This window comes from Carcharhinus amblyrhynchos, chromosome 18, assembly GCF_965287045.1.
Source record: "Carcharhinus amblyrhynchos chromosome 18, sCarAmb.v2.hapA, whole genome shotgun sequence".
In the NCBI taxonomy this organism is placed as follows: Eukaryota; Metazoa; Chordata; class Chondrichthyes; order Carcharhiniformes; family Carcharhinidae; genus Carcharhinus; species Carcharhinus amblyrhynchos.
The window spans coordinates 32,547,227-32,560,592 of NC_137341.1; the positions used below are offsets into that span (position 1 = coordinate 32,547,227).

The window sequence follows — 13,366 nt, forward strand, 5'->3', positions numbered from 1 at the left end:
CACTGCTTTGATGTTCAAAACATGGGCTAGTTTCTTAATAATGGTAACAACATGCACAACAGAAGAACATTATCTCTAAACCACATGTAACACATCATGGGTATAGTAACTGCTTTCCATTCCAACCCTTGGGTATTTCACCATCTCCCACTCATGTGCACAGCACCTGAACAAAGTCATTCAGAATTTGTGCAGCTGCAGTTTAACAATGTGCAGGACCGCATTCTTAACCCCTGGGTCAAGACCCACCAACTCTCATTCAATTCACAAACAAGGCTAGTCATGGTGAAGGGGGCAGACACTGAACACAGGGGGAGGGGAAGGAGAATATTCAGCAGCAATGAGTATGTTACTGCCACCCCTTTGTTAGAGCTTTTAGATGTAAAAACTTTAATTTATCTTGTCCCCATCTGTAGCAGACACTCCTAAAATAGCTCTGCATTGTGATCCAATTTATTATACTACCAACTAACCCTTCCCCCAAACTTATTGGCTTGTATTTTTCTTCATTTAATTGCATTTCAACCCCTCACTATCTATTTAAACAATCAAATACTATACAGACTCAGACCCCATTGACTCTTGGGGGCAGTGAATTCATTCCTACAGACTGGCACACAAATAGGTCAATATTCCAAGTAGTTACACTAGAAACATACTTTTACAGCACTGATGCCAAATACAGCCAACATATGCATCTCTTACAATCACCAGCTGGCAATCCTGAAGACCCTTATCTCTCTGGGTTTCCAGCATTGTTGTTGGTATTCTAACACTCCTTGTTAGTCCTGTAAACACATAATGTAGTGTGTCAACACATTTACAGAAAGACTTTGTAAAGCCTGGTGCTGGTTTCGTGACTGACACTCGTGCAATGACCATTTCCACTTCCATTTCTGCTCAATGATCATACTGACCATAGTGAAAAGAGGATTTTCATTTGTCCCATCAATCCAAGTGATGGAATGGGAATTCCAGGGCTCACCGCTTGTGTAGAGTAAGGAGGGAGCTAACAATTCCTTGGTCATTAAAGATCTGTGAAGAACGTGATCAGTGCTGCATTTTCACTCTGGGATCTTTGCTCTCTTCCTCCTAAATGCAAAGCCTAGGCCAACTTACCTCCTCTGGATTAAAACAAAACAGATCAGTACTGAGCAACATTGGAACGTAATGGTGCAGAGGCCTCAGTCTGATGCTCTGAGGACACAGATTCAAATCCCACCACAGCAGCTGGTAGAATTTAAATTGAGTCTGGAACTTAAAAAGCTAGTTTCAGTAATGGTGATCATGAAACTTGTATTATAACTTATCTGTTTCATTATTGCTCTTCAAGGAAGGAAATCTGCTGTCCTTACCTGGTCTGGCCTACATGATTCCAGACCCGCAGTAATGCATTCGACTCAAATGCCCAGCAAGCCTTAGTTATATCAAACTGCAACAAAGTCTCTCAAAACAGATGCCAGTTTTCAGCAAATTTGATTTGTTCCACATGTTAAAGAACCACTGAAGGGGCTAAAAATACTGAAAAGGCTATACCCATGACAACATTCCCATAATACTGAAGATTTGTGCTCCAGAACTAGCCATCATTCCTAACCAAGCTGTTCTCGGACAGCTACAACACTGACATCTACCAGCAATGAGGAAGATTACTCAGACATCTTGTCCACCTAAAACAAAACAATCCAACCAATCACCACCCTATCAATCTACTCTTGATCAGCAAAGGTGATGAAGAAGATTGTCGACAGTGCTATCAAGTAACTTTTACTCAGCTCACAGATGCTCAGTTTGCATTCCGTCAGGGCCACTCAGCTGCTGACCCACCTTGGAGTTGGAGGTCAATCATCTCTCTCAGGACATTGCTGTAGGAGTTCATCAGGGTGGTGTCCTAGGCCCAGCCATCTTCAGTAGCCTTCCTTTCATCATAAAGGTAGGCAGTGGAGATGTTTGTTAATGGTTGCACGCTGTTCAGCACCATTCACAACAATCCAGATAAAAGTATCTGCCAAGTCCTGGACTGACAAGTGACAAACATTTGTGGGGCCACACATTACCAGGCACTGACCATCTCCCCTTACAGTCAATAGCATTACCCCAACTATCAACACATTAGGACAGGTTGCCATTGACCAGAGGCTGAACTGGGCCAGCCATACCAGTAGAGGTGGTCAGAAGCTGGGAATTCTTCACAGAATTTACCTCCTGCCTCCCCAAACCATGTCCACCCTCCCAAATATTGGTCACAATCTATAAGGCACAAGTCATGAGAGATTGAGTACTCTCCATTTGCCCGGATGAGTGCAACACCAACAATATTCAACAAAATTAACATAATCCAGGACCCCTTCCAAACATGTGACTTCCACCACCTAGAAGAACAAGAGTTGCAGAGCACAGGATCACCATCAGCTTTGTAAACTCCCCTCCAAGACACAAATCATCCTGACTGTATTGCTGAGTCAAAATCTTGGGGTTCCCCAAGAGCACATGGACTGCAGTACTTCAAGAAAGTGGCTCAAGAAGGCAGCTCGCTACCATTTTGGAGGACAACTTGTAATGGGCAGACCTCCACATCTCATGAAATAAAGAGAAATAGCAACATTGATTACTGCAATGTCACCCAACACAGATGGCATTAAGATCCCAAAAGGGTTATAGGTGATTTTATATTGCTAAGTGTTGAAAGATCAACATGCTATTGTAATCCAACTCATTTGGAGTTACAAACAGATAAACGCTTCGACTGTGGAGAGGTAGTATGTACTTGGTGAAAGTATAGGAAAATGACTTACAACAATGCTGGCACTAAGTTTTCCCATAAACAAATGACTAGTGAAAAGAGGGCTGCATTATAAGTTGGATTACCTGTGTAATCATAATAGAAGTTTTCTCGCAGTAGTGGAGTCCAATTTCCAATAGGTCTGTGTGATGCTGCACACCAAAGGGTACCTTTTCATTGGTTGGGTTCTGACTTCATGGAGTGCAATCTAACTTCTAGAACTGCCCATTCAGGTGGTGTGCATAGTTTAGTCATTTCAAATGCTGCTTGGAACTTGGAAGATCCCAGAGGGACCAGCTGAGAGATCAGAGTAATGCCAGCATCGGGTCAAGGTTTTTTTCCTGACCTATAAAGGGAACTCAATTCATTACAATTTGAAATGGTATGGCCACTTGCTTTGCCACTGTTAGGAATTTTTATCTGAACTAGTAAAGCTATTCCTCCAAGGCTAGGTGTTTATCTGGGTGCCACAATCAAGCCCTTTATCCTGTTTGATGAGGGCACTGTGCTAAATCTGCCATTGGCAGATTCATTAAAACAACCCGAGTTGATTGCTTACAGACCAGTTAGATGATCAGTACAACCAGCAAAACAAACTGAACCAGTTTAAATAGAAACTTTACCATTAATAAGAGCCAGCAACATTTATAGATGCGAAGTATGGATTTCTCTCAACTGCAAAATGGGAAGTCAGCTGAAACACCTATGATGACATGGTTGGAACTAGCAACTAGCTTTCACCCTAGGTACAATGTGATTTCAGGAGAAATGACCCAGGTATTCTACTAAATCTGTTGGTTAAGGAAATCTTGGATTCATATCCTAGCTCAGCTTTTCAAAAGCAGCCAAAAAAATCAAAATATCACTTATGTTTTCACACTTGCTGTAACGTTTGACCATTCACAGTTAAAAACGTGGATCACTATCTGTAAGACAACCTTCGCAAAGTGTTAGGCACTAAAAGGAAGGAATTCAAGAACATTCAATTCAGGATCACAGCAAAGTTTAGGCTTCAGTCGTTTCAAACCAGGTGCTAAGCGTCAAGACTCACTCCTAGATGAAAGGTGTCACTCCTGCAACCTAGAGTGATAATTTATTGGTACACCATGTGATACAGTAACACTGACCAGCACTGAATCAGAAAACCTGTTTCCTGTATTCAGTTTACTGAGTGAACACAAGCCTGAGCGCTCCTGGACCTCACATAGGAAAGGAATCAATGTTCATCACAGGAGCAAGAGTAGGACATTCAGCCTGCTCAGCCATTCAAACAGATCCTGGATCTTTATACAATTTTTTCCCCCATTATCCCCATGTCCCTTGACGGCATTAATATCCAGAAATATGTTGATGACAGTCTTCAACATGCTCAGTGATCTTCCACAGCTCTCCAAAGATTCACCATCCTCCGGATGAACAAATTGTTCCTCTCAGTCCTAAATGCTCTTTTATCCAATGACCAAGTACCTTAGTTCTCAATTTACCGGTCAACAGAACATGCTATCGACATCTACCCTATTACATCTTGCAACAAATTTTGTAAATTTCAACAAGACCAACTCACACTGTGAAACTCTATAGAGTACAGGCTCAGTTTTCTCAACCTTTCATAAGACAATCCCAGCATCACAGGAATGAGCCTAATGAACCTCTACTGCATCCCCTTTATGATAAGTATATACTTTCAGATAAAAGGGATCAAAACTGTACATGCCTGGCCGAGCGTCAACTGTACAAAATACTCCTGGTACAGACTCATCGAGGCTTCATACAATTGCAGTAAGATATCTTTCCTCTGGAACTCAAACCCCCTTGTGATAAAGGCCAACATAATTAGCTTTCCTAGTTGTTTGCTGCACCTGCATGCTAGATTTTGTTTGATTCATCCAAGGTTATATGAGCTTCACTGGCTAGGCCGGCATTCATTGCCCACCCCTAATTGTCCATGAGAAAGTGGTGAGCTGCCTTCTTGAACCTTTGCAGTCCATGTGGTGTAAGCACACCCATAGTCAATAATTCCAGGATTATTGACATAGCGATACTGAAGAAACAGTGATATGGTTCCAAGTCAGGATGGCAAGAGGCTTGGAGGGCAGCTCGCAGGTGGTATTCCCATGTATTCACTACCCATGTCCAGCTAGATGTTAATGGTTGTGGGTTTGGAAGGTGCCATCAAGGAGGTTTGGCACGTTCCTGCAGTGCATCTTGTACACTGCCACTGCTGTGCATTAGTGGTGGAGAGAGTTAGTTTGTTGATGGGATGCCAATCAAATGGGCTACTTTAGCCTGGATGGTGTTGTTTTTTGAAGAAGCTGCATTCATCCAGACAAGGGGAGTATCCCATTGCACTCCTGTCTTGTTGACTGGACATGCTTTGGGGAGTCAGGAAGTGAGTTAGTCACTTAAGGGTTCCTAGCTTCTGACCTGCTCTTGCAGTTACAGTATTTATATGGCTAGTCCAATTCAGTTTCTAGTCAACAGCTACTCCCCCAAGGACGCTGATAGTAGGAGATTTTGTGATAGTAATGCAATTGAATGTTCAGGGAAGATGGTTAGGTTCTCTCTTGTTGGAGATGGTCATTGTCTGGTAGTTGCGTGGTGTGAATGTTGCTTACCACTTGTCAGCCCTAGCCTGGATATTGTTGGAGGACTCATGAATGGTGCTGAACATAGGGAATATCACCACTTTTGACTTTATGATGGAAAGATGGTTTTTGATGAAACATGGTTAGGCCTAGGTGATTCGTGAAGAAATACTCTGCATTTTTTTCCTACCAAAGTGAATAACTTAATTATTCACATTAAATTCCATTTGCCATGTTCTTGCCATTTATTTGTCCTGTCCAGGTGCTCCTGAAGCTTCCTCGCAGCCTCATCAACTTGTATCCTCACCTCAGAATCTCTATAGCATAGAAGGCTGACATATGAGTCTACACCAGTTCTCCAAAAGGAATCTTACCCAAGCCTACTCTTCTGCCCTAGCCCCTTAACCCCATACACTTACCATGGTTAATTCACCTAATCTGCACATCTTTGGAGTGTGGGATGAAACCAGAGCATCTGGAGGCAACCACACAGAATCTGCTGTTACCCAAGGCCAGAATTGAACCTGGGTCCCGGACACTGTGAGGCAGTGTAAAATACTGTACCACCTGGCTGTCATCAGTAATTTTTTTTTTTAAATGTTACTTTTTGAGCAGGATTTTCCAGCCATGCTTGCCCCAAAAACCAGGAAATCTCACCCAAGGTCAACAGACCCTTGCATGGTCTGCTCACACCCAACATTCTTCAGTGCCATCCCCAGCATGACCCATTTATTCCAACACTGCTTTCTGTCGTTAACTAATTCTCAATCCATGCCAGTATATTACACCTATTTAGTAACATTCTGTGGGACCTTCCAAATATACCACATCCATAGCTTTTCCTTTATCTATGCTACATGTAATATCTTCAAAACATGCCAAGAGGTTTGCAAAACATGATTTCCCTTTCATATATTAGTGTCAACTCTGCCCAAACATATATATATTTTTAAAGTCATCAGATTCTTTATAACATATTCCCAACTATTGAGGTCAAACTGGCCATAGCTATGTAGCCTCTCAAATAGCGGGGCTACATTTACTACTTTCCAGTCCACAGGAACCTTACTAGAATCTATAGAATTTTGAAAGATAACCACCAATGCATCTGCCATCTCTATAGCCACCTCTTTCAACACATTGGGACATAGCTCAGACTATAGTTTAGGAAAATAGATTGATTAGAAGTTACTGATTAGCAATGGCAAGATACAAGTATGCATCATTTCTGCAGAACAGTTTCCTCAGGATTTGTACATAAACAGCCTTCCCTCCAATATTCAGATCAGAAAGGATAAGATTTAAAGCATAACAAAACTTCTTCAGAGATATCTGTTGACATAATGTAAATTAGGGTGTAACAAATGTTATTGTAACAACTAAATTAATCTCAAGCATCAGAAATTGCTGGGAAAGAATCAGCAAGTCTGGCAGCATCTGTGGAGACAGAAACAGTTAATATTTAAAGTTCAGACTTGAAATGTTAACTTGTCTTCTCACTCCCAGACCTGCTGAGTCTTGCCAGTACTTGTAGTATTTTGACTTTATTTAAATAAGCCTGCTATCTAGGAGAGAAAATCTGATGGAGGCAAGTTAGAATTTACAGTATTCCAGGAGGATGAAATAGGGAGAGACAGTCAAAACTAAAAAAAAAACTTGCTTATTCTATTGTTTTGAGACTGACATGTCAATTTCTCTAGCACCAGCTGGCAATGATGGCTATTTCTACACAGGCAAGAAAGCACTCTCCAAATCACAACCTTAATTCATATCAGGCTTGTAAAGGATAAGCATGCTTACAAAACAGGCATTGCTATCAGGCAACAGACTACTTCTTATACACATCCGACAACAGGGGCTTTTAAAAAAAACATTCCTGTTGTCCACACCCAAGGATTGAGGCTTCAGTTTCAATCCAGATACATGAAGTTGATACAGGGTTGAGGCTGTGTACTGCACATTCACTGGAATTTAGCACTTCATTTATAAACCCATGTGAGAATCTGTTATTACTGCAGATGCACAGATAAGTGAGGCACACACAATAAAACAGTTCAGACCTAAACCCCCAAATAAGAGGGAATTTTGTGTTGGGCAACACAGTGGCAAGCATTGCTGCCTCAATACCAGGGAGCCGGTTCAATTCCAGCCTCAGTTGACTGTGTGTGTGCACTTTGCACGTTCTACCTCTGTCTATGTGGGTTTTCTTTGGGTGCCTCCCACAATCCAAAAGATGTGCAAGTTAGGTTGATTGGCCATGCTAAGTTGCCCCTTAGTGTCAGGGAAACTAGCTAGGATAAATACATGGGGTTATCAGGATAGGATCTGGGTGAGATTGTGGTCAGTGGAGACTTGATGGGCCAAATGGCCTCCCTCTGCACTGTAGGGTTCTATGGGTTTTATGGAATCACCTTAAAGCAAACTAAATAAAGTTTGTGGGGTAGTGTTTATCAAGAATAGTTAAAAGTCAATTTAATACTTAATGTCAATCCGTTTTTACTCATCATTATACAGAATCTTTTCAGTTAATTCATTCCTGATTTAAATTGGTCATGTAGAGTTAATGTGAACGAAAAACCATATAGAAATGGAGTAATTCAGCAACATGAAGTCTGCACAAATCTTGCAGCTTTTCTTTGTCTTACCTCCATTATTTTTTATTGCAGCAATTCCGCGACAGAAGTCATCAAATGCAATAACCCCAAGTCCAGCAGGATCGAGGAATCTTGTCAACTCCTTCACCTGAAGGGAAAAAAAAAGGAACAACTTATCAAGCTGCTACAGACAGATATAGAAGATTTAAAAACAGGCAAAGATGCTTCCACAAACAAAATCCACTGCTGGTAATTGCATGAGCACAGAGCACACAAGCTTAGAAGACTGCAATGCACACAGGCAACAAGGCTATAATTTGGATCCACTGAAGGCCCACCATGTCTGTACTATTTGTAAAGAGCGGATATATTTAGTTTCATATCCTTGCGTTTTGTCTGCATCCCTACAAGTTATTTTTACACGCCCAGATCACCATTAGTTAACAAACCAATAAATACAAGCTCTGCTGGGAGGGATGTGCCGAGATGAATCCAAACAAGGTGGCTACAGATTCAACTTACCCTCTTCAGCTAAAAGGCTGGGTAAATGAATGGGGTTTCCCTGGACGGGAGGGCGGTACTTCACATCTCACTTATCATAAAAGGAATTTGCAGCTCAACTTTTGCTAGCCAGCAGAATTTGGCATAGTAGCTCATTATATGATAATCCCCATGAGATTTTGTCTATGAAAACACGTAGGTTGTGCCCTCCCATCCAGAGTAACTCCAACATCTTGCTGGAAAAAAAAAAGTTTGTGATCTGTTGGGGAATAGGCAATGCACCACGGGAAGAGAAGTCAGACATGAACTTCAATACTAGTTTCTCTAACACCCATAACTACAGAGGCTTATCATAGGATGATATATAAACAGCCCCAAGCAATACAGTGACATGCTTTCCCATCTAGCAAGGGATGGCAGAGAAGTGTATACTTATATGTTGCAGCTGCAAGATCAGTTGGGCGTGAATCATGCTGTTGAAAAAAAAAACTACACCAGACAACTTCTACAATGGAAAATGCACATAAACTGCAATAAGAGGAAGGTTCAGAACAGATTCTTTGGAAGGGATGAGCATTTGAATTCTGCTGAGTTGAACAATGACAAATTGGAGATTTGATTTATTGGCACATGTAATAGTATATAGTGAAAAGTATTGTTTCTTGCATGCTATACAGAAAGCTTACTGTACATAGGGAAAGAAAGTAGTGCAGAACGTAGCATTACAATCATAATTAGGGTGTAGAGAAAGATCAACTTAATGCAAGGTAGATCCATTCAAAAATCTGATGACCACAGGGAAGGAGCTGTTTTTGAGTTGGTTGGTTTGCAGTCTCAGATTTTTGCAATTTTCCCCAATGGAAGGTAGAAGAGAGTATGTCTGAGGTGCATGGTGTCCTTGATTATGCTGGCTGCTTTTCCATGGCAGCGGGAAGTGTAAACAGGGTCAATGGATGGGAGACTCAAACGAGTGATGGACTGAGCTTGGTTCACTTGAGTGCTCATCTGGCTATCCCATCTGGGTCAGTTGCTTTCCATGGGTCGATTTTTGAGAAGGGTGCACTGATGTCAATAACGGTGACCTCGGATACAGGTTTTCCGCGGCTTCCGAGATGGAGGGCATGCTCTTGCTTACCTCTTGCTCAAAATGGGCATAGAACACATTGAGCTCATTGGGGAGGGTTGCATTAGAGCTGGCAATTTTACCTCCCTTCATCTTGTAGCCTATTATGTCTCGCATACTATACCATAGTCGTTGGGAGTCTGTGGGGCTAGCCTGGGATCTAACTTCAACCCCGATACTTGAAACATGAAGCACTCAAGTCATGCAGTACATTATGTTTTGCACCATTGATATTGCAACCTATCGTACTTCAAATACTGATGACACTATAAAAAAAGGGCAAGTATTAGCCATGTAGCCAAGCAAACATCCTTGAAGGAATATCAAGGTTAGAATTAGAAAATCACATTAACACAGCAGTTTATTACATCCCAACTGATGTGATGGCCAACACCCCAACTCCACTCCCCAAAGCATAACCCAAAACCTCAATCTACCTTCCATTCACACCTTATGACACTAGACAGCCAATTACTAGCATATCCTCAGTCCTCTGAAAACTGGAACATTGTACACCACATTAATTAGAAGGTCAGACACCTAAAATTTATAGTCATGCCCCCTAGTAACAGCTACATCCACCCGAGGAAATAGTCTCTGCACGTCCACTCCATCAATCTCTCTCATTATCTTATAAACCTCTAAGTCACCTCTCATCCTCCTTTGTTCCAAAGAGAAAAGCCCCAGCTCCCTCAACCTTTCCTCATAAAACCTACCCTCCAAACCATGCAGCATTCTGGTAAATCTTCTCTGCACACTCTCCAATGTTTCCACATCCTTCTTATAGTGAGGTGACCAGAACGGAACACAATATTCCAAACGTGGTCTCACCAACGTCCAGTATAGCTGCAGCATAAGCCCACAGCTCTTAAACTCAAAACCCCTGTTAATAAACGCTAACACACTATAAGCTTTCTTCACAGCTCTATCCACTTGAGTGGCAACTTTCAGAGATCTGTGGATATGAACCCCAAGATCTCTGTTCCTCCGTATTCCTTAGAACCTTGCCGTTGACCCTGTAATCTGCATTCATTATGTGAATACAAGTTAATTAAGGAAAACCAGCATTAATGTACAAGAGCCAAGTTGTGTCCGAGCTTTGAGGAGAGTAATGCTGTTGGTGTAATATACATGGACTCCAAAATCCATTTAATAAAGTGCCATACAAAAGATTTGAGCAAAATTAGAGAGCATGGAACAAAAAAAGGGACAATAGTAGCATGGGAACAAAATGTCCAGCAAAGTCAGTATTCAGCTTTTGGGTCCTGCTCTTTCTGACCTAAATTAGTGATCTAGACCTTGATATTCAGGACAATTTCAAAATGTTCAGATAATAGGAAACTTTGTTGTATTGCAAATCACAAGGATAGTGTAAAACTTAATCAGCTGACAAGTAGCAGGTAAAATTTAATGCAGAGAAGCAGGAAGCGATTCATTTTGATAGGAAGAACAGAGAAACAATACAAAATACAGGGTACAATTTTAAAGGGGAGTCAGGAGCAGAGGCATCCTGTTTAAATTTACAGTTTAAATTTAAAATTTACATCTTGTAAAATTACACTTAGCACATCAGATGTACAAGTTTCAAGTATCATTTCAACATTCCAAATCATTGGTGGCAAGACAGGTTGAGGGAACAGATAATAAAGCATGAAGCCTTTTACAATGGGGCACAAAATACAAAAGCAGGGAACCCATGTTAAATTTCTGAAAAAATGGTTTGGCTTCAATCTGGAATAAATAATGCACTTAGTTTTAGGTGCTGCATCTTAGTGTGAAGGCATTAGCGTACGTGTAGAAAGGATTCATAAAATGGCTTCAGAGTTGAGGAATCAGGAAGTTTAGCTAGGTAGATTGACTGAAGTTGAGACTGTTCTTTTTGGACAAGGTTTCAGGAGATTTGATTGAGATATTCAAAGTCACGTGGGGTCTGAAGAGTAGATGGGGATAAACTGCTCCCATTGGTGGAAGGTTTTGAGAATCAGAGGTGACAGCTTTAAGTAATTGCCAAAAAAGGCAATAAAAGGAGCAACATTTTCATAGTTAGGACTTGCAATGTGCTGCTTGAAAGTGAAGTGCTAGGGTTAATGGAGGCTTTCGAGGGGGAACTGGAAAATAATTCAAGGCTACAAGGAAATGGTACTAGATGATTTACTCCTTCAGAGAGTTGGCACAGACATTATGGGTCAAATGGTCTCATTCAACATGTGACCAGAATTTCCAGTAATCTTCAGCCAACTGGTGGCATGCTGATAAGCAACAAAAAGCACATCCAGAAAGCAATGGAGGCCAGGTCATATGAATTTATTCGAGACAGTTCAACAAATGTTTAGTAGACAAGGGTGTCAATGGTTATCAAAGGATAGACAAAGTAAAGTCGAGACCACAATCAGAACAGTCATGATCCTACTGAGTCGTGATGCAGACTTGAAAGACTCAATGGCCTACTCCTGTATTCTGATAAGTAGATTAAATCCACGTCCCACTGAATAAAGAATAAAAGACCCTCATCACTTCAAAACAATCTTTGCTACTAAAGTCTGCCTGAAGACCTATTGTGTCTATCAGGATGCCATGGTTTTCATTATCTGGAAGTAAGGTTATATTTCACTTGATGCTATCCAGCTTCACTTCACCAGTGACACCACCCAGAGACAGCCAAAAATGGTGGCAGCAGCTGTCAGATAAAACTTTGTTGAACCAAAGCTTCCTCCGAGTTAGAAATCTTGAGCCATCACGTCAGCTCTCAAAAACAGCTAGGTACTCTGGTTTTAAAACAAATTTCCCTCCACAGCTGCTGCTTGGATTCCAGCATCCCATAACGCAGAATTTTGATGGACGTGCTCGTTAAATTCACCTTCTTCTGCAGGCCTGGTTCATCACCCAGATTGCATTCTCTTACTTCTATAATATCTCTAGGGATGGGCAACTGCTGGCCAGCCAGTGATACAACAACCGAATAAACAAAAGCTTCTAATCAATCGTCAGACTCCAAATCCACCTCTAAGTTAAAAATCTATAAAGCTAAAATGCTCTTCACATCACGCATAAGACCTTACCTGCATCAGTCTTGTCCTCACCAAGCTCCACAAGTTCTCAAATGCCTGAGATCCTTGTTCTCTCCTTCAAATCCCTGGACCCTTTCTAGTTACATGAAACCTTCTAGGCCCATGTGTGATCCTTGCAGCTCTAAATTGGCCAATTGTTCATTTGCAGCTTCACATATTGGCATCCATTCATCACATACTGCCTCACCATCTCCAGCTTGCCACCTCCCAAGATATATAAAACACCAAATGGTTTCTTTTAACACATGTTATTCCTGTATATTCCATTATTTTTAAGGCTACTGGCTCTTGCAATTTTAAGATTGATACCCAAGACTTGGAAACCATCCCACCAGAAAAGGATGAATTATTAAATTTAAGTGTACTAAGCAGGAAACATTAACCTCACCCGATTTTCAATGTATAAGTTACCAGGAAGGGAGGGAACTAACCCAATGCTGATACCTGCTCATTAATCTGCTTTCCATGTTTTTCCACTTGGCATGGACTCATTCCAGTTTTATTACTTCCTATATTGTGCACTCAATGGAAACACTGACTCAGAGACCAAGGACAGCTTCCAAAACATCAACTGCTGTTCTGTCAGATATCTGAAGTGAAAACTGCTGGTTTATCAAGTCGGCAATATGACAATTGAAGCCAATTGTAGAGCCTCATTAAGCCCAAGGCGCAGACTTGAGTAAAAGAAACCACAAATTTTTTTTTACTTACTA

At 41.2% G+C, this 13,366-nt stretch overlaps 1 protein-coding gene across 3 annotated transcripts in view; it reads right to left on the minus strand.

The window, feature by feature from the left end:
- Positions 1 to 13,366, minus strand: part of rab11fip3 (RAB11 family interacting protein 3 (class II)) — a 104,693-nt gene that overhangs the window by 66,479 nt on the left and 24,848 nt on the right. For all 3 annotated transcript variants that reach the window (XM_080206691.1, XM_080206692.1, XM_080206693.1), the window contains exon 2: positions 8,013 to 8,109. In XM_080206691.1, coding sequence (XP_080062817.1) covers positions 8,013 to 8,109 — 97 coding nt within the window. The remainder of the gene's footprint in view (positions 1 to 8,012; positions 8,110 to 13,366) is intronic.